The sequence below is a fragment of the Penicillium robsamsonii genome (genome assembly GCF_028829455.1).
Source record: "Penicillium robsamsonii strain IBT 29466 chromosome Unknown utg000002l_segment0_segment0, whole genome shotgun sequence".
In the NCBI taxonomy this organism is placed as follows: domain Eukaryota; kingdom Fungi; phylum Ascomycota; class Eurotiomycetes; order Eurotiales; family Aspergillaceae; genus Penicillium; species Penicillium robsamsonii.
This window is the reverse complement of record NW_026643220.1, coordinates 2,481,734-2,505,024: the sequence shown is the minus strand read 5'-3', so window position 1 is coordinate 2,505,024 and position 23,291 is coordinate 2,481,734. Positions and strand designations below refer to the sequence as shown.

At 49.5% G+C, this 23,291-nt stretch overlaps 14 protein-coding genes across 14 annotated transcripts; 10 read left to right on the top strand and 4 right to left on the bottom strand.

The window, feature by feature from the left end:
- Positions 1-469: 469 nt before the first annotated feature.
- Positions 470-2,297, top strand: N7447_004199 (sugar porter family MFS transporter; the record flags this gene model as incomplete). Its single annotated transcript, XM_057228474.1, has 7 exons — positions 470-496; positions 550-595; positions 648-723; positions 773-964; positions 1,019-1,262; positions 1,312-1,568; positions 1,640-2,297. The coding sequence occupies 7 exons, from the start codon at positions 470-472 to the stop codon at positions 2,295-2,297; spliced, it is 1,500 nt and encodes a 499-aa protein (XP_057087815.1).
- A 473-nt stretch (positions 2,298-2,770) lies between these two features.
- Positions 2,771-3,637, bottom strand: N7447_004198 (PSME3-interacting protein; the record flags this gene model as incomplete). The annotated part of the gene is made up of 2 exons (XM_057228473.1): positions 2,771-3,360; positions 3,472-3,637. The coding sequence occupies 2 exons, from the start codon at positions 3,635-3,637 to the stop codon at positions 2,771-2,773; spliced, it is 756 nt and encodes a 251-aa protein (XP_057087814.1).
- Positions 3,638-4,216: 579 nt separating this feature from the next.
- Positions 4,217-5,240, top strand: gcy1 (putative glycerol dehydrogenase Gcy1; the record flags this gene model as incomplete). Its single annotated transcript, XM_057228472.1, has 3 exons — positions 4,217-4,236; positions 4,300-4,677; positions 4,745-5,240. The coding sequence occupies 3 exons, from the start codon at positions 4,217-4,219 to the stop codon at positions 5,238-5,240; spliced, it is 894 nt and encodes a 297-aa protein (XP_057087813.1).
- Positions 5,241-5,619: 379 nt separating this feature from the next.
- N7447_004196 (uncharacterized protein) lies at positions 5,620-7,041 on the top strand (the record flags this gene model as incomplete). The annotated part of the gene is made up of 2 exons (XM_057228471.1): positions 5,620-5,672; positions 5,733-7,041. The coding sequence occupies 2 exons, from the start codon at positions 5,620-5,622 to the stop codon at positions 7,039-7,041; spliced, it is 1,362 nt and encodes a 453-aa protein (XP_057087812.1).
- A 1,192-nt stretch (positions 7,042-8,233) lies between these two features.
- cbhC (putative cellobiohydrolase) lies at positions 8,234-9,758 on the top strand (the record flags this gene model as incomplete). Its single annotated transcript, XM_057228470.1, has 6 exons — positions 8,234-8,478; positions 8,538-8,791; positions 8,872-9,009; positions 9,065-9,322; positions 9,418-9,659; positions 9,714-9,758. 6 exons carry the CDS (start codon positions 8,234-8,236, stop codon positions 9,756-9,758), a joined length of 1,182 nt encoding a protein of 393 aa, XP_057087811.1.
- A 1,183-nt stretch (positions 9,759-10,941) lies between these two features.
- N7447_004194 (uncharacterized protein) lies at positions 10,942-11,209 on the top strand (the record flags this gene model as incomplete). Its single annotated transcript, XM_057228469.1, has 2 exons — positions 10,942-11,002; positions 11,037-11,209. The coding sequence occupies 2 exons, from the start codon at positions 10,942-10,944 to the stop codon at positions 11,207-11,209; spliced, it is 234 nt and encodes a 77-aa protein (XP_057087810.1).
- Positions 11,210-11,445: 236 nt separating this feature from the next.
- Positions 11,446-12,690, top strand: N7447_004193 (casein kinase II subunit beta; the record flags this gene model as incomplete). The annotated part of the gene is made up of 2 exons (XM_057228468.1): positions 11,446-12,138; positions 12,199-12,690. 2 exons carry the CDS (start codon positions 11,446-11,448, stop codon positions 12,688-12,690), a joined length of 1,185 nt encoding a protein of 394 aa, XP_057087809.1.
- A 393-nt stretch (positions 12,691-13,083) lies between these two features.
- On the bottom strand, positions 13,084-14,167 carry N7447_004192 (arylformamidase; the record flags this gene model as incomplete). The annotated part of the gene is made up of 2 exons (XM_057228467.1): positions 13,084-13,960; positions 14,016-14,167. The coding sequence occupies 2 exons, from the start codon at positions 14,165-14,167 to the stop codon at positions 13,084-13,086; spliced, it is 1,029 nt and encodes a 342-aa protein (XP_057087808.1).
- Positions 14,168-14,467: 300 nt separating this feature from the next.
- Positions 14,468-15,832, top strand: N7447_004191 (putative eukaryotic translation initiation factor 3 subunit EifCh; the record flags this gene model as incomplete). The annotated part of the gene is made up of 5 exons (XM_057228466.1): positions 14,468-14,556; positions 14,608-14,647; positions 14,717-15,186; positions 15,254-15,352; positions 15,412-15,832. Coding segments are annotated over 5 exons (1,119 nt in total), but the record flags the coding sequence as incomplete, so codon positions are not given.
- A 373-nt stretch (positions 15,833-16,205) lies between these two features.
- Positions 16,206-16,580, bottom strand: N7447_004190 (uncharacterized protein; the record flags this gene model as incomplete). Its single annotated transcript, XM_057228465.1, has 1 exon — positions 16,206-16,580. The coding sequence occupies one exon, from the start codon at positions 16,578-16,580 to the stop codon at positions 16,206-16,208; it is 375 nt and encodes a 124-aa protein (XP_057087806.1).
- Positions 16,581-17,283: 703 nt separating this feature from the next.
- On the bottom strand, positions 17,284-18,553 carry N7447_004189 (MBL fold metallo-hydrolase; the record flags this gene model as incomplete). The annotated part of the gene is made up of 2 exons (XM_057228464.1): positions 17,284-17,693; positions 17,752-18,553. The coding sequence occupies 2 exons, from the start codon at positions 18,551-18,553 to the stop codon at positions 17,284-17,286; spliced, it is 1,212 nt and encodes a 403-aa protein (XP_057087805.1).
- Positions 18,554-19,102: 549 nt separating this feature from the next.
- Positions 19,103-20,425, top strand: N7447_004188 (NAD(P)/FAD-dependent oxidoreductase; the record flags this gene model as incomplete). The annotated part of the gene is made up of 1 exon (XM_057228463.1): positions 19,103-20,425. The coding sequence occupies one exon, from the start codon at positions 19,103-19,105 to the stop codon at positions 20,423-20,425; it is 1,323 nt and encodes a 440-aa protein (XP_057087804.1).
- A 403-nt stretch (positions 20,426-20,828) lies between these two features.
- N7447_004187 (putative mitochondrial carrier protein) lies at positions 20,829-22,112 on the top strand (the record flags this gene model as incomplete). Its single annotated transcript, XM_057228462.1, has 3 exons — positions 20,829-20,858; positions 20,951-21,140; positions 21,214-22,112. 3 exons carry the CDS (start codon positions 20,829-20,831, stop codon positions 22,110-22,112), a joined length of 1,119 nt encoding a protein of 372 aa, XP_057087803.1.
- A 433-nt stretch (positions 22,113-22,545) lies between these two features.
- Positions 22,546-23,184, top strand: N7447_004186 (uncharacterized protein; the record flags this gene model as incomplete). The annotated part of the gene is made up of 1 exon (XM_057228461.1): positions 22,546-23,184. The coding sequence occupies one exon, from the start codon at positions 22,546-22,548 to the stop codon at positions 23,182-23,184; it is 639 nt and encodes a 212-aa protein (XP_057087802.1).
- Between the last annotated feature and the right edge of the window lie 107 nt (positions 23,185-23,291).

Below are 23,291 nucleotides of genomic sequence, written 5' to 3'. Positions count from 1 at the left end.
GTATTGGCGTTAGTCACCCCTGTAGTGACCGGAAAAACGAGACGAAGCCCTTGGTTATCTTGCTAAGCCAATGATGGACCGATAAGCCAATCAGTTGACAGTTGACCTTCACGATACCCCGGCATGGAACAAGGTTTGGAGATCTTCCGTCAATCACAGACGAGATTCCCCGCCACATTTCTTTGCCAATTCCGCGCGTGCTAGCTGCTTGGAATACCTCGTCCTAGACTATTTTGAATGACAGAATGAAGCGATTGGTGAACTCTCCGCATTTCTCCCCGTTTACACCACGCGTTAGTGTAGTTTAAGCCTTGACTTCCATAGCATGCGATTCTCCGAAGTAACTGCCCCATTTGTCACCATGTATTCCCTCTGTATATGTAGAGAAGCTCCCCAGGGGAATAAGTGACATGTGGAGATAGATCTTCAACCCCAGATTCCTCTATAAAAATATCCACTTCTCATAACCATGCGTCTCTCGCCGTCATGGTACCAGGTATGAAGGGACTCAGCCCGCTAAGAAGACCGCGCTCATGATTTGATATATAGTTCCTGGTCGGCGTGTTTGCGTCTCTTGGATCATTTCTCTATGGATGTATGTTTTTCCAACCTCCCTTTCTGACATACGGGATCTGACATAATCGCAGATGATCTGGGTGTTATCGCCGCAGTGCTGGTCTGTGAATCATTTTCAAGCAAATTCGAGGCAAACGATACCCAAACGTCAGTCTCACATATGTGGAAATATTGAAAATATCTAACGACTTTCCAGAGGATTAATTGTGTCTCTGTTCACTGCTGGTGCATGTATCGGTGCCGGCCTTGCGGGTCCCAGTGGTGATTACCTAGGAAGACGACGGACCATTTCATTGGGATGCTTCATCTTCACTCTCGGAGGGGGTCTCCAAACCGGTGCGGTCACAATTGACTATCTATACAGTGGACGATTCCTGGCCGGGTTAGGGTATGTGACCTTTGTGACAAAAGCACCCAAACAAACACTAACGATGATTATTAGCGTCGGTTTCCTCACAATGATGATCCCTCTCTACCAAGCCGAGATCTGTCACCCCAGCATCCGGGGCCGAGTTACCTCCTTGCAGCAATTCATGCTCGGTATTGGAGCGCTCTGTGCTGGGTGGATTGGATATGGAACGTACACTGGCTTTGCAGCGACTGACTCTGCACAATGGCGACTGCCTCTCGGCTTGCAGATTGCTCCTGCGGTGTTCTTGGGTGTTTTGATCACTTTCTTCCCCGAGGTAAGTCTGGCCTCGATCATATCAACTGCAATGACTAACGTTTCTCTAGTCGCCTCGCTGGCTCATCGATCACAATCGCGCCGAAGAGGGATTGCGCACATTGGCCAAGCTGCATGCCCATGGGAACGAAAACGATGCTTGGGTCCAGGCAGAGTTTGCTCAGATTCAAGAGAGCATCACATTTGAGCATGAGAACGAGGCCAAGTCTTATTTCGAGTTGTTCACCAATCGCTCCTCGTTCCGTCGGCTGTTCCTCTGCTGTGCATTGCAAGCCTCGGTCCAGATGACTGGTGTATCTGCCATTCAGTAAGTGTACAACAATTCACCATCACGCTTGGTCAACATAGAAGCACTCGGCTGATATATTTCGTGAATAGATACTACTCACCCCAGATCTACGGTCAAATCGGTATCTCCGATGAAGACACATTGAAGTACCAGGCAATCAACTCCATCATCGCATTGTTTGGGCAGTTCCTTTGCATGATGTACATTGATCGCTTCGGCCGTCGCTGGACTCTAATCGGCGGAAACCTCGGCAACTGTCTGACCTTCATCATTGCAACTGTGCTGCTCGCACAGTTCCCTCCAACAACCAACAACAGCGGCGCTCATTGGGGCTTTATCATTATGACTTGGTTGTACAATTTCTCCTTCTCCGCAACCTGTGGTCCACTGTCCTGGATTATCCCCGCTGAAGTGTTCGACACTCGCACACGTGCCAAGGGTGTCTCGATTGCCACTATGATTTCGTTCGCTTTCAACACGATGATCGGTCAGGTCACTCCCATCGCAATGACGAATATTGGGTATCGTTTCTATATCCTCTTTGTTGTCTGCAACCTCACCAACGCCCTTTTCTTCTGGCTTTTGCTTCCGGAGACAAAGCGCGTGCCTCTCGAGGAAATGAACCAGATGTTTGTAAATGCTCCATGGATCGTACCTGGAACTCGCAGAGAAGAGTACATGACTCATGATCTGGAGCGGAAGGCGGAGGAGCAGGAGGTGAAGCAAAACGCGATGCATGTTGAGTAGAACAGGGTCATAGGAGGACTTTGTAAGGAACCTTCGCATTGCATGTGTGGAAAGTCCAGTTGGTTTGGTATCGAGATAATCGTGAAGTTGTTACATATACTCATGGAGTGAAATGTAAAATGGTGAAGAGTGGACGCCCGACTCGATTATTATTGAATCGTACGGCAGTTTGGGGACCACAATAATTTGAATCTAGTTCTCTGAATATATCAACCTTACAGTTTCGGCTCATTCTTTATTTCTGGTATTTTGGTTATACGAGCAGGTGGAAGGGATTGGAATTAGGATTAAGGCACTCAGACAATGACTTCGAACGTCGGCACGGGGTATTAGCGATGATCTATAGATACGGGTGCGATCCTAGTATACTTGTAGAGATATTTGCTTCTTTCATCATTAATTTTATCTATATCATACAGCCGTAGCCTAGATATTTGTGCTAACTAACCCTCCAGGTCATGGATGTCGGCCGATTATTCCGAGTCCGAACTGTATCCTCCCAACCCAAGCGAAACCGCAGGTGGTTTTGTCGGGCTGTTTGTCTTTAGTTGCCCCTTTTCTATATCTGTTACCACCTTGGGCTGTGTGGCAGGGTTTGTAGTTTGAGACGCTGCGACAGAAGCAGGTGCGGCTTCATTGGACTTGGAAGTCTCTTGATCCAGCCTCTTGGTACTTGAACTGCCAGCCCCAGCCTGTCCCTGTGAGTCTTTCCCATCGTTTGTGTCCTTCCCAGCGGCGTTCTCGGTAGCCGAAGCCTTGCGCTTCTTCCCTGGAATCAATAAGTCCCTTTGTTTATCACGCCGTCTCTTGCGAGCGAGCGCGGCCCAATCTTCCCCTTGCACGGGTGTTACATCCGACGAGGTTGATTCGAGCAGTGCTTTCTGTGCCTCCTCGCGTTGTCGGCGGAAGGCTTCAAGTTGATCCGCCGTCTCCTTCTTCACCGCGGCCTCCCGGGCGCGTGTTGACTCGAGAACGGAATCTAGGAAGTCGACTTCGTCTTCATCGAGGGAGCGGAATTGGTTTCTGAGACGGGATTTCTCTTCAAAAGCTTCTTGTTTGGCCACTGTATAATAACCGAGGAAAATCACCCTAACATGTTAGCCAGATTCCGTGGATGAATTGTCCGCTCGTTTCTCTCAATGCAGACAGGGGCCAGGCAACCGAGTTGGCTCACTTTTATTCTGCTCCAATACCTCAAAGAGACTTTTGCCGCCATCCTGCTTTCCTATCTCGGCCTTCCGCCTCCGCTCTTCCTCTAGCTCCTGTTCCGCTCGGAGCCACTCATCGTCACGCTCGATGGGTTGCTCGTTTGTTCCGGATGAAACGAAACCTGATGACATAGTGAGGGGCTGGGTAAAATGGTATGGGGTACTCGGGATGCAGCACTCGGGTATAATGGTCGGTCGGAATGTGAAATTATCCGGCAGGGGGGATGGGATGTGGGGTCGTGTGGAATAGACCGAAACGCGGGCGAATAATATGTAGAATGAGACCGAGAAGTTTCCGAGTTTCACATAGGAGAATTCGGAGAATTGGATGAATTGGGTTGTCGATCACAATTGAAAGATGTGGTTGGGTTAGAGTGGAAACGTTGCATTTAGCCAGAATAGAAGGTCCTTTGGTGTCCCTTGAGTTGGTTATACCCTCAGAATCCTCCCCAGGGCTCCAGTATGACGATATAAGTGATCAAGTGGATATTGGCCAGTCGGGTAATTCTTGATCACTTCCACGGGCTCTGTTGGAGTAATGAGAATAATGTCCAATACGACCAATACGACCAATCCCCCCCCACCTCCCCTCTTCTCCCCCCAACGACATCATCGCTCTTGGACCTGCCCACTTTACATCGGCACATTATATAAAGACCACCTCGCCTCTTAAAACTTCTCTTTTCCATATTCCATTCAAAATATATCAAAATGTCGAACCAACACACTCAGTAAGTCCTTGAAATAGCGATACGCTTCCCCAGATCATCGCACTAACTATTCTCTCTCTACAGGAAGACTTACACCCTTAACACCGGCGACAAGATCCCCGCCATCGGTCTGGGAACATGGCAATCGAAGCCCAATGAGGTCCGCGTGGCCGTGAGGGACGCCCTTCTCGCCGGTTACCGCCACATTGACACTGCTCTGGCTTACGGAAACGAGGCCGAGGTCGGTGCTGGTATTAAGGACTCCGGTGTCCCCCGCGACCAGATCTGGCTCACCACCAAGCTGGACAACCCCTGGCACAAGCGTGTGGCTGAGGGCATTGATTCCTCCCTCAAGGACCTCGGTACCGATTACGTCGACCTTTACTTGGTTCACTGGCCCAGCTCTACCGACCCCGAGGACCTGTCCAAGCACCTCCCCGACTGGGACTTCATCAAGACCTGGTAAGTGAATAAATGACCCAATTTGTCCATCCAGTGGGGAACTAGTGCTAATGCATGTTCATTACAGGCAAGAAGTCCAGAAGCTGCCTGCCACTGGCAAGGTCCGCAACATCGGTGTCTCCAACTTCGGCATCAAGAACCTTGAGAAGCTCCTGAACGACCCCAGCTGCAAGATCGTTCCCGCCGTCAACCAGATCGAGCTGCACCCTAACAACCCCTCCCCCAAGCTGGTCGCCTACAACACCTCCAAGGGCATCCACTCCACCGGTTACTCCTGCCTCGGCTCAACCGACTCTCCTTTGTACAAGGACCCCACCCTCCTGAAGCTCGCCGAGAAGAAGGGCAAGACTCCTCAGCAGGTTCTCCTCGTGTGGGGTATCACCAAGGGCTGGAGTGTCATTCCCAAGTCCGTCAACAAGTCTCGCATTGAGGGCAACTTTGATATCAACGGCTGGGAATTGACCCCCGATGAGATTAACGAGCTCGACAACCTTAAGGACCGCTTCAAGGTCTGTGGTGACGCATGGCTCCCCATTAAGGTGTTCTTTGGCGATGACGAGTAAATATGTCGAAAATTATGAATGTTTGATGAGTACATAGGCTTTTGATACCAAAAGAATCAATTTGATGTAACAAATACTTTCTATCAAGTACATAAGCTGTAATTACCAAAATAGTCTTGCTGTACCCAAAAAAAATCATATTTTGGTTGGCAACAGAAAACGCATGAATCCATTCCAATGTCATCATAATGTCAAACATAACATACAGGGCAAACAGAACAAACATGTAATTTTGATCACGCAGGTGGCGTCACAAAGCCACTGCGGAGCCTCGTGTCTGAGGCGGAGAGATAAGGATCCATACCCCATCATCAGGCATCCTTCACCTCTTCATCTGTTCCATCATCTTGATTGAATTATTCATCACTGAAATACCACCATGGCGCCTTCAGCAGGGCACCTGCTGCTTCCTAAAATATGGAGAGTAGCAAGGTACGTCTCCTTTTCCCTTTATATCGAGTTACAATGAGCCATTGACTAACCATCTGTCAGGTTTGCCTACGCAAAAGCCTCCAAGGCTATACGTTCCAAACTACCAGAGACTACACAATATCATCCGGTGCGATACCAACCAGCCTATGCCCGAATCAATCCTAGCCAGCCAATCAGCCGTGCCGCTGCTATCCGTCAAGCCCGCAGTCGCCACTTCTCGACCCGTGCGGCCGGCGCCTTCGCCTCTACGATTCGATCTGGACTAGGAGCCGATGCCGCTGCTGCTACCCGGAATACCTCTCGCGTTGCGGCGAATATCAGTCGACTCAGCAGCCGTGCACCTTTCGCGTCTACTCTTCGTCCCAATCTGACCGGTGGCACCCTTGGTCGGACTGCAGGAGGGTATGCTGCTGGAGCTGGCCGTTTTGGCGGAGCTAGATACTTTTCACATGGGCCTGCCGCACCTGCGCAAGTTATTCAGAATGTATCGCAGGGTGTCCGTGCCTTCTTTCTGTCTGGGCAGAAAGTCCGCTTCGACGGCATCGATCCCCGCACTGGAGAGAAGCGGTATAAGGCAGTCAGCACGCTACAGGACCAGGCGGAGCGGAAGATGAATGCCAACGTGCATACCACCCCTGGCTCGTTCATTGACTTCCAAGTTTCCCCCACCATCACTGCCCTCGGTGGTCTTGGTAAGCAGGACCGTTCTGCCTCGTGTGACTCTCTGAACTCTGAGGGTCTCATGGATCTGCTTTCTGCCGATTTTGCCCGTGCTTTGAAAGATTTCTCCGCAGTCATGAATGACCTCAAACGTCTCTCATCACTTGGTGATCTTCCGATCTCTCTTCACGACCGATCAACGATCCGGGTGCGGTTCCCCGGCTGTGATGTAGAAACTGTCGAGCAGCTGTGTTGTGAGGTTGGGATTCAGCGAGGCCTAGTCGCCCAGGATGAGGATTTTGATATTCGCACTGGCGCTGATTTGGCTCTTTTGTTTCCCTTCGCACCGAGCATCGCCACTTCCTCCGACACAGACTATTACTTTGAAAAAGCCCCAAAGTTGCACCCTCAGTATCCAGCGGATCTTGACTGGCAAGGGATGATGACACCAGAAAGCCGCACGCCATCATCTCCAGGTGGCAGTCGGGATTCGGGTAATGCCATCAGCTTCGAAGATAGTGAGCTATTTGGTGCCAATCCATGGAAATCTTCGACCAAGAGCTACTCTAGTATCAACATCAGTGAGCTTGGAGATCAGCCTTTCTTCCCCGAAGTCTCCAGCGCTGGCGAACCAGAGAGCAACTCTGCGTACGAAGGTGTGGAGGGAATTTACAAGTTCTTAGCTGAGTGTGATCAAGCTAAGCGTTGACCGGATGCTCTTATTGGGTCTTTACTGTCTCCTGATCGCTTTTCTTCGTGCCTCTCCTTCCTCTTGTCATTTTTTTCATTTTTCATTTTTTTTTTTTTGCACAAATCCCAGGCTGAAACCGGGACTACACGATGATGAAACAGATACCACTCCACTCTTCAACACCCCTTTTGTGTTATACTTGATCAATTGAATGAGCTTATATCTAAAACTGCTTACTTTTAAGAAATCAATGCCACTGCTGACGTGGTAAAACAGCCCTGGAAACAGCCGTTATTTCAGCCTGGTCAACTTGATTCAGCCTCTTTGATGGTTATACGGCAAAAGTATCCTGTTAGCCCTTTTTAATTTCCTGAAATATACTCGTTTCACTTACAGACTAGTAACTAATCCGGCTGAAGAACACGGGTGCGGGGTCCCCGGGGGGGGATAATGTGGCTTGTCGAAAGGTACAGGTGCTTTCCTGCATGATCATTGACTTTCATTGTCTTGTCTACTTCTCTATCTCAAATTTGACGTTTGCCAGAAGTATCCATTGCAGCGGTTTCTCGGTTTCTCGAATCTTTTCTTCAATCAGGCGAAATCAATATGTTCCAACGCCCTTCTGCTTACCATTCTGACAGCCATGAAACCTCCTCTACTAAGGTAATCAGTTAAGCAGCCAAGATGGAGAATTTAACCTCGCAAGGTGGACCGAGCTCAATATGGTCCTCCCGCGCCGAGTCTGGGGAAGATCGACCATGACTATCCTGTTTGGGGGCGGAGGATCAATTCCGCGGGGGCTTCGAATTACATTACAACCCCTCCCCTTGACCATCTAGGAAATTTACAGTGGTTTCAAGGCTGAAGATTACTTTCTGTTGACTGGTAGAGTGTTCCATCTACCCCAGATGGTACAATACTTACCCAGATTTAACCACGCATAGGGCAAAACACGCTATTCTCTGACGTCTTTGCCGTACACATGTCTTGGCAATGTCTGGAAAAGGTCACTTGAACGGAGACAATTCTGAGCCTACTAGAATACCTCAAGATGGTGTGACGTCCTTTTCGGGTTCACGGCTTCAATCTCCGCAAGGGCGACAAGACATGCACCTCGCTGGGGTATATAAAGAGATTGAATTCCTGCTCAATTATTGAAAACAATCAGCAACTAGCAACATCCACATCCATTCTTTTCAAGACTGCCAATATGCGGTCCTTCATTCCCTTCGTGCCTCTGCTGGCTTCTTCCGCAGCGGCAGCTGCAGTCGACCTTGCTGCTCGCGCAACTGTCACCGCTGCGCCTTCCGCCAATGCGAACCCCTTCGAGGGACACCAGCTTTACGCGAACCCGTTCTATGCATCCGAAGTTTCCGCCTCGGCCTTGCCATCCATGACGGGACCTGCTAAGGTTGCCGCAAGTGCTGCCGCCGAAGTTCCATCTTTCTATTGGATGTGAGTTCATCACATTAATATCCCATACATCCCGAGCAGATATTAATATTGCTTTATAGGGATACTGCTGACAAGGTGCCGATGATGGGCGAGTTCTTGGCTGATATCAAAGCTAAGAACGCTGACGGTGCTAGCCCGCCGTTTGCTGGCCAGTTCGTTGTTTACGATCTGCCCGATCGTGACTGCGCTGCTTTGGCCAGTAACGGAGAGTACTCCATTGATGATGGTGGTGTCGCCAAGTACAAGGCGTACATCGACGCCATCCGTGAGATCCTGGTCGAGTACTCTGATATTCAGACTATTCTTGTCATTGGTGAGTAGACCCTGCTGAATTGTTAGCGTTGGCGTGTGGCGTGTAGAAGCTGGGAATAGCCAGTGCTGATATGTTCTCAGAACCTGATTCATTGGCCAACTTGGTTACCAACATGAATGTGCCCAAGTGCGCCGGCGCACATGACGCATACCTCGAGTGCACTGATTACGCTGTCACTCAGTTGAACTTGCCCAATGTTGCCATGTACCTCGATGCTGGTAAGAATCCATTGGATATAATCGCCCCTCATGGGTATGCTAACCATTGAGATAGGACACGCCGGATGGTTGGGCTGGCCCGCCAATCTGCCCCCCTCAGCTGAGCTCTACGCTGGTGTCTACACCAGGAACGGAAAGCCCGCCTCTCTCCGCGGTCTCGCCACCAACGTTTCCAACTACAACGCCTGGTCTCTCGCTACCTGCCCCGCATACACCCAGGGAGATGAGAACTGCGATGAGAAGAAATACATCAACGCCCTTGCTCCCCTCCTCAAGACTGCTGGCTGGGATGCCCACTTCATTACTGATACTGGTACGTAATCATAAGCCTTTCTAATGTTCAAGGAGCATTATATCGACTTCTTCCTCCGATGAATTAAAGACCCCCCGCTGACTGTTCTGATCTAGGCCGCAATGGAGTCCAGCCCACTAAGCAAACCGCCTGGGGCGATTGGTGCAATGTCATGGGAACCGGTTTCGGTGTCCGCCCCACTACTGAGACAGGTGATGCTTTGGCCGATGCCTTTGTCTGGATCAAGCCTGGCGGTGAGAGTGATGGCACTTCGGATACCAGCGCGACTCGCTACGATGCCCACTGTGGACTTGACGATGCTCTTAAGCCTGCCCCTGAAGCTGGTTCTTGGTTCCAGGTAAGAGTGACCTGATTGGTGGTGATTGTTTATACAATACTAACTACTTTGCAGGCATACTTCGCCCAGCTTGTGGAGAATGCTAACCCCTCGTTTTAAATCGGTGGAATCAGGTATAGTTAGATAGCCCTAGTAACTCCAGGAGTGCTAAGTATATTCAACGGGGATGTTGTGTTGAAGTCAAGGTTTCATTTTGATAGTGGAATAGGAAGAGTCAATTTCGATTTTGAGTTATGAAGCAACCGTGTAATAGATAAGTGGTGTAGATTTTGCGCTCATCATAGCCTTAGAAAACCTGCCATCAGCCCATATACTCCTCGACGTATCCATGGTATATACTGGTTTCGGATCTTGATTACTCCGTGGTACCCGAGGGATAAGGTTCGGGTCGTGATGAGGGCACAGACCACACTTGGCAGGTCTGCTTGTTTATTTGGACTTCATATGTGCCTCCTACGGTATCGACTGGAGTTCGTCGCGTAGGCCAATTAGTATGAAGAGGGCTGCAAAGACCGTTGAAGATGCAGAGCTCACGATGTTCTGCTATTCGAGGACCACGCTACGTGATGATGTGGGTCAGGTAGAGGAGATCACCCGATATCTAGAAAAAGTTTCTCGAGTATACTGGAAGAAATGTGAAAAAGAAGACCCGATCCTTGCAGAAATAGGATGGGATATTTGCCCATCTTGATCCTATCTAGCAGTGCTAGTGTTGAGCGCCAGAGTAATTACTCTCGAAAGAGAAAGCCTGACGTCCAGATAATGATTATGAAGGCTTCTTACTTCCTGAAATGCTGAGTGAAGAATATACGCGGGGTCGCCTGGTTAACCTGGTCCAGAGATGGAGAAGCTGTAACGAAGATGAAGCATTATAAGCGCATCATATATCATAGAAGCTATCTCGAATTAACATGTAACAACCTTTTCCGTTAGAAGTACGGCAACTGGACCAGGCACGTGCACGTGGATGTTATGGAGTGCTAAAAGGCGGTCTGAATAGCAGTATGCCTGACCGCCCGCTAGGCGAAGAGTATCGATAAGGATTGCGGGATACCTTCCCCACTACATACCCGTCCAGAACATCATAACCATCGACAATTCCCTGACAAAATATTCTGTGCTTATTGAGATCATCGTGGATACAAAGCTATCGCATCTCACAGTTCTGCAGGTTTGGGTACAGTACCCTGGGCTTGATCACCCCACCTGACTATCACACGAACACTCCGAGAGAGAGAGAGAGACCGACACACATTTGTGACTTCACCACGAGATTATTACGATGGAGGACTTCAACAGTGAAACAGATAGTGATTATACCAGCTACTGGCGCGACTGGGTAAGTGAAATTCTTTTCTATGGTTTCTCTTGAGTGAGCGAGACGTTACGGCGGGTGCTGGGCATCGTGGGTTGGGGGGTCGAATGGGCCATCGAATGAAGCACAAGACGGCGCTGCCTTGCGCAACACGAATGAAGCAGATTATGCCGTTGCCTTGGTCGCCATTGTTGCCGCGGCGATTGAACCGTTTCCGGGGACGACAATGCGATAATTACGTTCCTTGATAGCGTTACGCTCGACCCTTGTCGCCGCGGCGATGAGGGTAAACGTTACGCTTATCGCCTCCGGCGACCTGCACCCACGTACAGTGGTGCGCTGCCTGCCCCAATATAAATAAAAGCCGCCTGTTTCTTCTTCTCTCCGATTCTCCGATCTCTTCTCTTCTCTTCTGTCAACCGCTTCATCTTCCGGCCTTGTGTCTTGCTTTCCTTCACTCTCTATCTCGTCATGGCCAGCCCGTTGTTTAACTGGGCGCTCAAGAGTGTGATCGGCTTCCTGCAAGTTTGTCTCATTCTGTTGTTGCAACGTGCGACACACAGTGCGCGTGCTGGCGATATGGACGATGCCCTGATAGATATCTTCATCGCTCTGTTCATTACCGAGGCTTACCTCATGTTGCTCCGTGTTCACATTATGACCAACATGAATCTCTCACTTCTTGGTCCCAATCGCTCTTATGACCCCCGAGACCCCCGAGATCCCCCTGACTCGGGGTTTAACCCCAGTGGAAATGGACATCAATCCACCAAAAGCCAATCCGGCACCTCACGCCGTGGCCCTGGATGTGGAGGGTCGTCGAAGTCTCGCTCTCCTGATTACTCTTCCTCTAGCTCTAGTCGATACCGTTGCGCAATTTTTATTATGGCCGTGCTAATCGCAATCATGTATTTCCAGTTTGTCTCATCCCGCGGCAATGAATACTTTTGCGAAATCGACGAGGATTACCTGACCGATCGATTCAACCTCACCGGTTTGAACACTGAAGTTTCCTACTACCAATATGCTCTTGATCTTGTGACCGACGTTTTCGATCTTGATGCCGATGACGATCTGCGTGAGCAAATTGAAAAGTCTGCCCGTCACCTCTATGGCTTGGTTCATGCCCGGTACATTGTTACCACTCGTGGTCTTGCCAAAATGGTATGTTGAACTCGTCAAGTTGTTGTTTCCCATAATCTCAACGTACTAACCTCGCTGCAGCTCGAGAAGTACAAGAAGAGTGACTTCGGCAAGTGCCCACGTGTGATGTGTGATGGACACGCACTGCTTCCTCTCGGAGAGTCAGACCTTCCGAATATCAGCACTGTCAAGCTGTATTGCCCCAAGTGCGAGGACATTTACAACCCCAAGTCGTCACGCCACTCGTCCATTGACGGCGCATACTTCGGTACCTCGTTCCACTCCATCTTGTTCCAGGTGTATCCCGCTCTCAATCCCGAGAAGAGCAGTCGTCGTTATGAACCCCGGATCTACGGCTTCAAGGTCCACGCCGCAGCTGCCCTTGCCCGCTACCAGGACAACCAGCGCGAGGAGCTCAAGTGGCGTCTCGCCGAGGTGGACATCAACCACCGGTTCATCGAGGACAGCGAGAGCGATGACGACGCCTTCGAGTACGATGAGGAGTACGCTGAGGGCAACACGGCCCCAGCCAAGGGGAAGCTCCTCGGTGACGCCGCTACTCGCGTGGCATAGGGGGAGAATTTGAATTTCATGGTTGAATTCGAGTTTTTTTTTCTTCATTTTTTACCGGAGGGATGGATAAGAGGAAAGGAGGGGGGGGAGGGGAGCACTTCCTCTCTGACTGTATTTGTAGTTATTGAATCCATTCCCATTGAATTTCGTCGCCCAGAGTAGATCCTTATACTTGAATTACTTGACTAGTCTACCCAGTGAAGGGTGACTCAATCGAAACCACATCACTTTTATTTTATCCTTGTAATAAAGGTGATTCTCAAGTGGGTATGACCGGATAGTAAGAGATGATAAACTCATAACTGAACACGAACACGTATATTTCATTCCGCATGATCTATTTGCAGTTGCTGATTAGATAATTCAACAAGTAAGTCCATATCGGCATTAGAACTAGGGAGCCAGCCCCATATCTTGCAATTGCTCGAATGCAAACGATACCGCGCGAGCCAGTTGCTCGCCATTCTCCCATGCCTCGTCATGAGCACCGTTGATCGACAAAACGCAGACCCGTCTACCACCGTGTGACAACTCTTGCTTGGGTATCTGTGCCTCAGTCTGCTCCCAATTTTTCAAAGTCTCCTTCATGGCCTCCGCCTGAGACCCGTCCACCAACTCGTCGTCCTTGGAATGCGCCAGGACAGCTAACCTTCCAGACTTCCACCCGCCTTCCACTCCACGAGAGCCAGCCATCTGAGCCGGCGATATGCCATCCCAGAGCACCTCATCCGCTCCAAACGCCCCCGCAATAAATTCTTGGTAAGCGGAGATATCAGCATGTGTATCCCGCAGCCGTCGCAGATCGTAGATACCCGCCACACCGACAATGGCAGTGGGTTGCGCCGTCAATGCAGGTGGCAGGGGACCGGGAGAGGCAGAGACAAACCCGATACTCTTATCGGAATTATCTGAGGATCCAACAAATGCCTGTTCACGATGATGCGATACCGCGCCCATCACAGCTTGGAAGGCCAGCGTTGCGCCGCAACTGTGGCCAACCAGGATGTAACGCGTACCGAATGCGTATGTATTCTGGAGGAAAGCTAGCGCTGCCTCCACGTCGCGGATGTGATCAGGGTGTTTCGCATCTTGGAAGTCCTTCGGGGCTGTATTTGTTGGGTCTTGTGGGTAATTTGGATGTGCGCTGAGACGGTACGAGATCGAGGCGAATCCGGCGATAGGCAGGCTACTGTCGCGAAGTATGGATTTCGTCGCATCGAATGAGGACGATGTAACGGCTGGATCCCGCCAAGCGCCACCATGGATGAAGCTAGACAGGCGTTAGTCATTGCTTTGGGATAGGATCGTGCTGGGGACTTGTGTACATCACCCAGTAGCCATCTTTGGGTGGAGCTAAAGCTGTGACGGCGATGCTTTGTAGATTATGGACTCGGCCATAGACTACAGTTTGTGTACTAGAGTGATCCGACATGGTGTCTTGCGGAGTTCCGTCTTGATTTATGGGGAAGTGGGACATGGCGATAGATTACGGGCTGGTTGGAGCATCGTGCAGAACATGTTATCACTTGGCTGTCTGATATATTGTAAGTACACCTTTGACCTTGCTTCTTCCATTTCGCCTGGTTATTTTGTTTGTTTTTCTTCCCCTGTGTCTGTATTTTTCTCGCCCAAAATATAACACAAATCTCTGGTCGAATGAGAATTCCCCAATGAAGTTCCAGAAACTGTAATAATACTGTATTGCCCCTCCATGTACATATTGAAGCTATGTAACATATTTCGGTGTGTATTTCTAACACGCTAAGCCCGATCAGGAATTAATGGTCCCTTTCACACAAACCCTCCAAGTCCACCCGTCTCGACCTTAACAACCGTCCAACTGTTGCAATCTTTGACAATGGCCGAGTAAGTGATGACCTTTTTTTGTGCGATGACATGATGCTAACCAACTCGCAGAACTCCAGCTCCCCTCGTGGCCGTTCAGGTCGAGGCCTTGGTATGGGCTCCCCGACGAAAATCTCCCCCAATCCTCACCAGCCAGAAATACTGACGTCGGATCTTCCAGGTGGTGATGAAAATCATCAAGCACTGCTCCCAGACCTTCCCCTCCACTGCGACCGGCGCTATCGTCGGTATGGATGTCGATGGCACCCTCGAGATCACCAACACTTTCCCATTCCCCGTCGTCGAAGTCCCCGCTGAGTCGCACTTTGACAACGCCGCTCCCAACCCGGCCGCTGCCGCTCCTCGTGCCAAGGCAAACGCCGCCTACTCTGCAGAGATGATCCGCATGCTGCGCGAGGTCAACACTGATGCCAACAGCGTCGGATGGTACACCAGCGCCAACATGGGCAACTTTGTCAACATGAACGTGATCGAGAACCAATTCTACTACCAGAGCCAGTTGAACGAACGCACAGTCGCCCTCGTTCACGATGTCAGCCGTAGTGCCCAGGGTAGCCTCAGCCTCCGGGCCTTCCGCCTGTCCTCCAAGTTCATGGCTGCGTTCAAGGAGAACAAGTTCACTTCCGAGGAGTACGTACAATGATCCGGGAAATTTCCAAATTTTTATGAAGAACTTGAATACTGACAACAATTGCAGCCTCCAAAAGACTAACCTGCGCCACCCCGACATCTTCGAGGAACTGCCCGTCAAGCTCCACAACTCCCACCTGATCACCTCTTTCATCCACCAGCTGCAGTGCCCGACTTCCACAGCCTCCACTGAGCTTCCCCCTCCCTGGCTGCCCTCGAGTCCAGCCCCTTCGCCAAAACCTCTACCCTCACCCCCAACCTCGACAACCTGTCCCTCAGCATCGATCCCTTCCTGGAGAAGAACTGCGATCTCCTTCTGGACAGCATTGAGACCCACAACACCGAGGTCAACAACTACCAATACTACCAGCGTGTGCTCGGCCGCGAGCAGCAGAAGATCAATGCCTGGAAGCAGAAGCGCGCACAAGAGAACGCCACCCGTGCCACTCTCAACCAGCCCCTGCTCCCCGAGGACGAGTGGCAGCATCTGTTCAAGCTCCCCGCCGAGCCCAGCCGTCTGGAGAGCATGCTCAACACCCGCCAGGTGGACCAGTACGCGCGCCAGGTCGACAGCTTCGTCTCGTCCAGCACGGGCAAGATGTTTGCCATCAAGGGCAACCTTCTGCCCAACGAGACCTCGAACTAAACGTTGATGATTGCGAAGGGGAGAGACGACGCTTCTGGGATTGCATGACCTTTTTACGGCGTAGGGAGGGAAAATGTTCTCTATTTTGGATGTTAATATGACTTCCTGTTTCTTTTTTCTTCTATGAGCGGAGCTGAGTCTCTGTGCATTAAACTTCTGCGTCGTATCGACTTGTGTTCGATCATAGAAGGAAATCTTTATTTTTGTTTAGAATATAACAAACACATTGAACAGGTCAAATTCTTACGTACTTTTTTTCTTACAATAGGATAATCTACGGATGGGACAAAGTGATCTAAGACAAAAGCAATGTTAAATTGATCTATGAAATCGGACATCTATGAAATCGGACATCTATCAGTGATGGCATCCATCATGATGACCGCCATGTGGGTGGACCGCCGAAGGTAAGGGGATCCCGAATATCCCAGGGAACTACCTTCTCAAGCTGATCGGCAACCATCAATCCACTAGCAGGATCCGCATTGTCCTCAGAGAGAGTGGCAATCGCGGCGAGGATATAAGGCTTAATAGTGCTGCACAGCTGATGGAAGACGGCGTCACCAGTAACAAGTGCAGCCTCAATACAGCCAGGTGTCAGCAGAGAAAGCTCTCGAAGCCCATCAAGCACCCGAGTGCGAAGATCGGGGTGAGCCCGGAGCTCCATAACCTGGCGCTCTAGAAGCTGCATGTAGTAGTGCCGGTCCGCGCTGTAGACGCTGTCGACGGCAGCGATACTATCAGCCATGGTGAAGGGTAATGGGGCTGATGGGGGTAATAGAAAGTTAGTATGGATCTGTTAGATCTGTGGCGTCTGTGAGATCTGGGAGGATTGCTGGAGATACTGTTGCTTGGTGACAAGAAGATATTGAGGTAAGAATCGAGGCTATTTATGCAGTTTGAGTAGTCAAGTTCGAATATCCGATCAAGTATCGCTTGGAAGATGACAACAATGGAAGTATCCAAAAGATCCTTTGTTTATATCTTGTCTTCCTTGTCTCTGGATACATTTAAACACAAAGGCCATTGAGATATCAAAAGAACGAGAAGAAGGGACTGGACACAGCAAAGAGACAATGGGTTGTGCAACTATGAAGAACTTCATGAGGTGTGAATGATCAATTCTCATCTCTGTTGCTGAACGTTAGGGGATGGAACGTTCAGGGCTGCTTACATTACAGAATTCATCTTAGCCTTGCTCATAGTTCTCTAGGCAGATTGGGAATCATACTCTACACATGGACCAACGGAGGCTAGTCATATAGATGAGCAAGGCCATCGAAACTTGGATGACAATATTTTATTTGATGTCACTTGAGTAGGTAATATAAAAATACATGTAGTTGAACAACCAAGTTTTTGCGGCCCGCCAAATGTACATCTTTTCAGTATCTTACAACCCCTGAGTCGGCGAATATGCACACTGCTCCTTTTGTTGTCGCATATATCGGTTACCATGCTTCTCCTGTGACCTTCAATGGAACATGAAGCAACCGATGACCAAACTTCGTTGGCGAAGGAAGATGTCCAGCTCGAATGTTAATCTGCAAAGATTGGTGGAGCAGCTTGGGTGCAGCCAATCCTGCATCACGTTCCTTTCGCAAAGTCACAAACTCCTCTTCACAGATATTCTCTTGAAGGTGTTTATTCAGCTTCTTGTGATCCTGAACATTCACCCAAGGCACGGGCTCATTACGTCCATCCGGGGGATAATCATGACCTGTCCAGATCTTGAAGTGGTCAGGGAAGCTCAGAAGCTTTCGAGCCGATTGGTAGAGGTCAGTGGCATCGCCGCCGGGGAAGTCACAGCGTGCAGTGCCGATGTCTACATGGAAGATAGAATCGCCGCAGAATAGATTATCTGAGAAATGGTTGTCAGCAGATGTGTAACAAGGTTGTTCTTGTGGGCAGATAATTACCTCCAATCATGTAACCAAGATGATCCGGGGTGTGCCCCGGTAGATGAATAGCTGTTCCTTTCAGGTTTCCAATCGTAAAGGTCTCATCATCATCAAAAAGCTTGTCAAAGACGCCTGTAATTTCCTTTTCTGGAACACCATATCTTTCCGCGAACAGCTTTTGTACCTGTTCAATACGCTTGCCAATGCAGATGGGCGGCTTATGATCTTGATCCTGGGCAAGACGCTTTTGGAGATAAGATGCTGCACTCAGGTGATCTGCATGAGCGTGCGTTTCGAGAATCTTATCAATCTTATAGCCCTGTTCCTTGATAGAAGAGAGCAACGAGTCGGCAGTGTGAGTGGTCACGGCCTGAGTGGCGGGATCGTAGTTCAAGACTGGGTCGAGGATGACAGCTGCTGATGTCGACGGATCGGCGATGAGATACTGCCATGTTCCAGTTACGGGTTCGAAGATGCTGTTAATCACAGGCTCAGTAGATATACTGGATGCAGTGCTGTATGAGACTTGACGTGGGATTGGTCGGTTGATAGGGGTGGAACATGAACGTGGTGAGAATGGTTGGCTCAAGCTATGAGCCGGTTGTCCTTTTCGTAATTGATGACCCGTCTCCTTGATCGAAATGCCATTTCTTGAAGATGTTGGGGTATGGGATACACCTGTTTGTGCCGCTTGTTGTATATGACGCAATTGTCCAAAGCCGGCCACCATTGAAGTTCGAATGGGCCTGCTAGACAATTTGAAAAGATCTGACGACCATTGCCGGCCGATGCTTGATGATTGCTGCCAAAAGCTGATCATGATATATTTGATTTGAATAACAAAAATAGTTGAGGAATGCAATATGTAAGAGCTGTGGTTGCCATACTTGAAATACGTGGGTCGGCGATTGGCGAATGGCGATTTAGGGTCGGCGAGCATGTCGGTCGCCGATTAAAAGAGTCAGTGACATCGCCGGATCCACGACATCATCCATGGATACGTTCGGGATTCTTTTTTTCAACTCCGGGGGCACATGATGATAGCGAAGTACATTTTAGATGTTGCTGACGCCTTAATCCTCCTATATGAATCAAGATCACACTTTAAAATCGGGTCCATAAGCTATCCACCAGCCCTAAAGTGAGATATGTTCGAAGTCCAAATGAACATATCTGAAATAGAACATGAGATAGTTATGTAAATATTATCGTCTGTTTGTCTCAGGGGTGAACACCGAAAGCGTCGGCGAATACAGGCCGATCCCCGGTATCGGAAGGGGTTAATCCGAAATCACGACATCGTAAGTTTAACTATTTTATATGCTTCAGGGCTCTTTTTCCAAGGTCACACTTTACCTAATATTCAAACATGTTTCAGCGTCGCACAGTAGTTGCTGCCAAGCGCTCCGTCGCTCAATGGAGGAGTCTCGCAACCGCGTCTCCTGTGAGCTCCGGACGCAACCATAAGATTGTAGTGGTCGGCGGTGGTACTGCTGGTCTCACCATCAGCCACCAGCTCCTGCACTCTGGCAAATTCGCACAGGACGACATTGCTGTGATTGATCCAGCTGCGTGGCATCACTACCAACCAGGTTGGACAATGGTTGGCGGTGGCCTCAAGGACAAAACGGAGCTGCGCAGGCCATTGAACAGCTTAATTGATCCCAAGTTCAAGTTCTATAACGAGGGTGTTGGCGCCTTCGCTCCCACTGAAAATGCGCTCACTCTTGAGAATGGCGACAAGATCAACTACGAGCATCTGGTCGTGGTGCCCGGTCTTAGCATCAACTATGGCGCTATCAAGGGTCTCCCCGAGGCGCTTGCAGATCGGAACTCAGCGGTTTCGACCATCTATAGCTACGACACATGTGACAAGGCTTTCCGCAACATTGAAAACTTCCGTGAAGGAAAGGCCATCTTCACTCAGCCAGCCGGTGTGGTCAAGTGTGCTGGCGCTCCGCAGAAGATCATGTGGCTTGCGTTGGATCATTGGAAACGAGCTGGCCTCTACAACCCTACCAACCCCTCTGGCTCGCCCGTCAATATTAGCTTTGCAACCGGTCTCCCAATGATGTTCGGTGTGCCCAAGTATAGCGCTGTCCTCGAGCAGATGCGGAAGGACCGCGGCGTTGAGGGATTGTTCCAGCACGATCTCCTTGCTATTGATGGCAAGGCTGCGATCTTTGCCTCTCCCGAGGGAGAGGTCACCAGACAATTCGACCTGTTGCACGTCACCCCCAAGATGGGTGCCCATGGCTTCGTCAAGAACAGCGCCCTGGCCAACGAGGCCGGATTCGTCGATGTCGACGACCACAGTACCCGCCACAAGAAGTTCCCCAATATCTGGTCCGCCGGTGATGCTTCCAGTTTGCCCACATCCAAGACTGCTGCAGCGATCACTGCTGAGTCACCAGTTCTCGTTCGCAACCTTTTGCAAAGCATGGAGGGTAAGGAACTCGATGCTTCTTACGATGGATACACCTCGTGCCCGCTCTTGACTCAGTACGGCAAGGTTCTTCTTGCTGAGTTCAAGTACGGCGGAGTGCCCAAGGAGACATTTGGAGACATCTTTGGTATTGACCAGGCCGAACCCCGTCGTACGTTCTATTATCTGAAGAAGGACTTCTTCCCTTGGGTGTACTACAACTACATGATCAAGGGTAACTGGGGTGGGCCTAGTGGCTTCCTCTAGATAAAACTGTGCAGACCGTGTATATTATCTCTGTGTTGCGATATGATGGTGGTATCTGAAGGTTTTTTTAGATAATTAAAAGGTTTCAATAAAAATAGACAACGCTGGAGCGAAACACCTCCACAGTTCCAAGAATGTTTTGTTCAAGTCAGTACAAATTGAACTAGTTAACTCGGGAGGTGTAGTAACTAGTTAAGCGCTACTCTCGCAGACAAGTTCTCACCTTCTACTTGAGACCACGTGACAATATTGTAGATGATGTCATCCCTCATCATATCGATATCGATAAGCGTCCAGCGAATCCTCTGGTGGGATTGTTTACGAATGACTTTCTTATCTGGGATGTTTAAATTCACAATGTCTGTACCACTGCCCTGCGAGCTCTTTATTCCGTACTTTCTCCATGTACAACACTAGTTCCGATATTTGGGTTGTGAGTATCTCTAGTCCAACTACACGAGTTCCTAAATTTGACACATGATACATGTTTCAGAGTTCAATCACTAACTGGAATTTCCTTCTTAGGCAGGGGCATTTGCGGCAGTCGTAGTCGATTTTGTCGTCTACCCCTTCGACACACTCAAGACCCGTGTGCAATCTCCAAACTATGAGAAGGTCTTCAAAGATGCGCGCACAGGAGCAGTGCAGCGCAAAGTACTCTTTCGAGGGTTGTACCAAGGCGTTTGGAGTGTGGTTTTCTCGACAATTCCAGCTTGTACGTATTGGCTCTTATTGATGAACTGAAATAGGGACCATCACACTGACGATCCTATCTTACGTCGATCTAGCTGGCGCATTCTTTACCACATACGAAGGTGTGAAGAACATTATGTACAACTCCGCAACAAAACCTCCCACCGGTATAACATGTGGCCGGGCGACTGCACCCAAGGGTTCTCTGAACAGTCTCTGCTTGCCCTTCACACATTCTCTCCCTACTCCCATTATGCATGGAATAGCCTCTTCAATCGGGGAGATGGTGTCATGTCTCATGCTCACACCAGCGGAGGTACTAAAACAAAATGCGCAGATGATCCAAGGTCGCCAAACAAACAAATCTGCCATGGGACAAGTACTTTTGCGATTTCGACGTCATCCTTGGCGTCTCTGGAGTGGGTATACAGCACTGGTTGGTCGAAACCTCCCAACCACAGCGTTACAATTCCCACTCTTTGAGTATGTGCGTTCACGTCTGATTAGTCGACGGAGACAACGCAAAGCGAGTCGCAGCAACACCAGCCAACCCCCATCGGAACAGTCAGAACAGCTTGTTGAACGGGCTGGCTTGACGGGTATAGCTGCAGCATTTTCGGGGACAGTCGCGGCAACGGTGACTACACCAATTGACGTGATTAAGACCCGCATCATGCTTTCGGCAAGTGATTCTGGTGGCAGTCCCCAAGATCAAAGTACTCGTGGCAGTGGAGGGGTGTCTTTGGAGGCGCAATCCAAGATCAAACCTGGCAAATCTCTCATTTCTATGGGCCGTGATATCATACGTTATGAGGGCATCCGTGGTTTGTACAAGGGCGGGCTGATACGTGCTGGTTGGACGGCGATTGCCTTGGGGTTTTATCTCAGCCTGTATGAAGGAGGACGGTTTTGTCTAGAGAATCGACGGAAGGAGCGGGACCATATCAATGGGAAACTCGGAAACCAAACCACCGAAGGAGAGGAAGTCGTGTAGTGAAAAGGGACTGTGTGGTGATAAACCATTTCGACACGCTACCATCGCTGTCAGTGCAAAGGCTCATGGATACTCGACTCACAAATTTCCATCATTGACACTCAGGCTTGAGAAGAGGATCCTTCTTTGTGTCCAGGGACTTTTTCTTTATCTCTTTGGTTCCATTGTAAAGACATAAATAATGAGCTGGTATTGAACAAAGCAAAGAAGGAACTCCACTTTGCAAAATACATTGTATTTTAGTCTCTCGAGGCTATCTTTGAAAGATTCAAAAGAGAACAAAGGGGGTCTCTGAGCTCAAACATAATAGTATGCCGGGAGTTTTCAACTATATAAACTATATTCCCACCTTGCACATAACCGATAACCAACACTCTACTTCTGTATTTCAATGCCTCTATACAATCCCTTCAAGCCATCACAAAATCCAATCATGTTGCACACATCTAAACGGCAAGATAAATACCAAGGCTCGGACATCCCTATGGACACCCTCGTGGACACTGACGAAAGCTGGGATGCAGATGACGAGGGATCTGGTTCAGACAACACCTCCGAAGCTTTCGACTTAGTACCGATGTCAGTGGTACTAGGACTGAAATCCAAGAAAGAAGTCCCCGGCTTATTTCGCTTCAGGGTTCGGCGTGAAGAAGACAGGTTCCTAGGTGCCTCGGGTAAGTCTGATGGCTGGATTAACATATCTCATTTCCTCTGGACCATGTGCGCTACACTAGCGGATGCAGGCACTGATCGGGAATGGACAGTGGCATTCGAGAAATGGCGACCCCAGTGGAATAAGATCCAGGTGCAGGTGAAGAAATTCGGATTTACTCAATTTTCTTCTGAGATCCCTCCTGCCCCGGTTGATCTTGCCTTGGTCCAATTCTTTGGATCGCGATTTGATGGAGAAGTCAGGGGGTTTGAGATCGAACAAGAGGATCCCGATACCGTCTCTGATTCTCAGGATATCTGGACCCTCTGGCGATATATCATCGAGACACCTGCAGATGAGATTAAGGAGTTCCACGTTACTCTCAGAGATACTGGAAGGCTTATGGGCTCGATGCATTGAGCATTTTCATATGCAAATATGTGAGGGAAGATCTTTGTCGTTGAGTCGAATTTGTTGCCGATACTGGTTCTTTCCATCCAGACATATATACATACTTTTATCCCCAA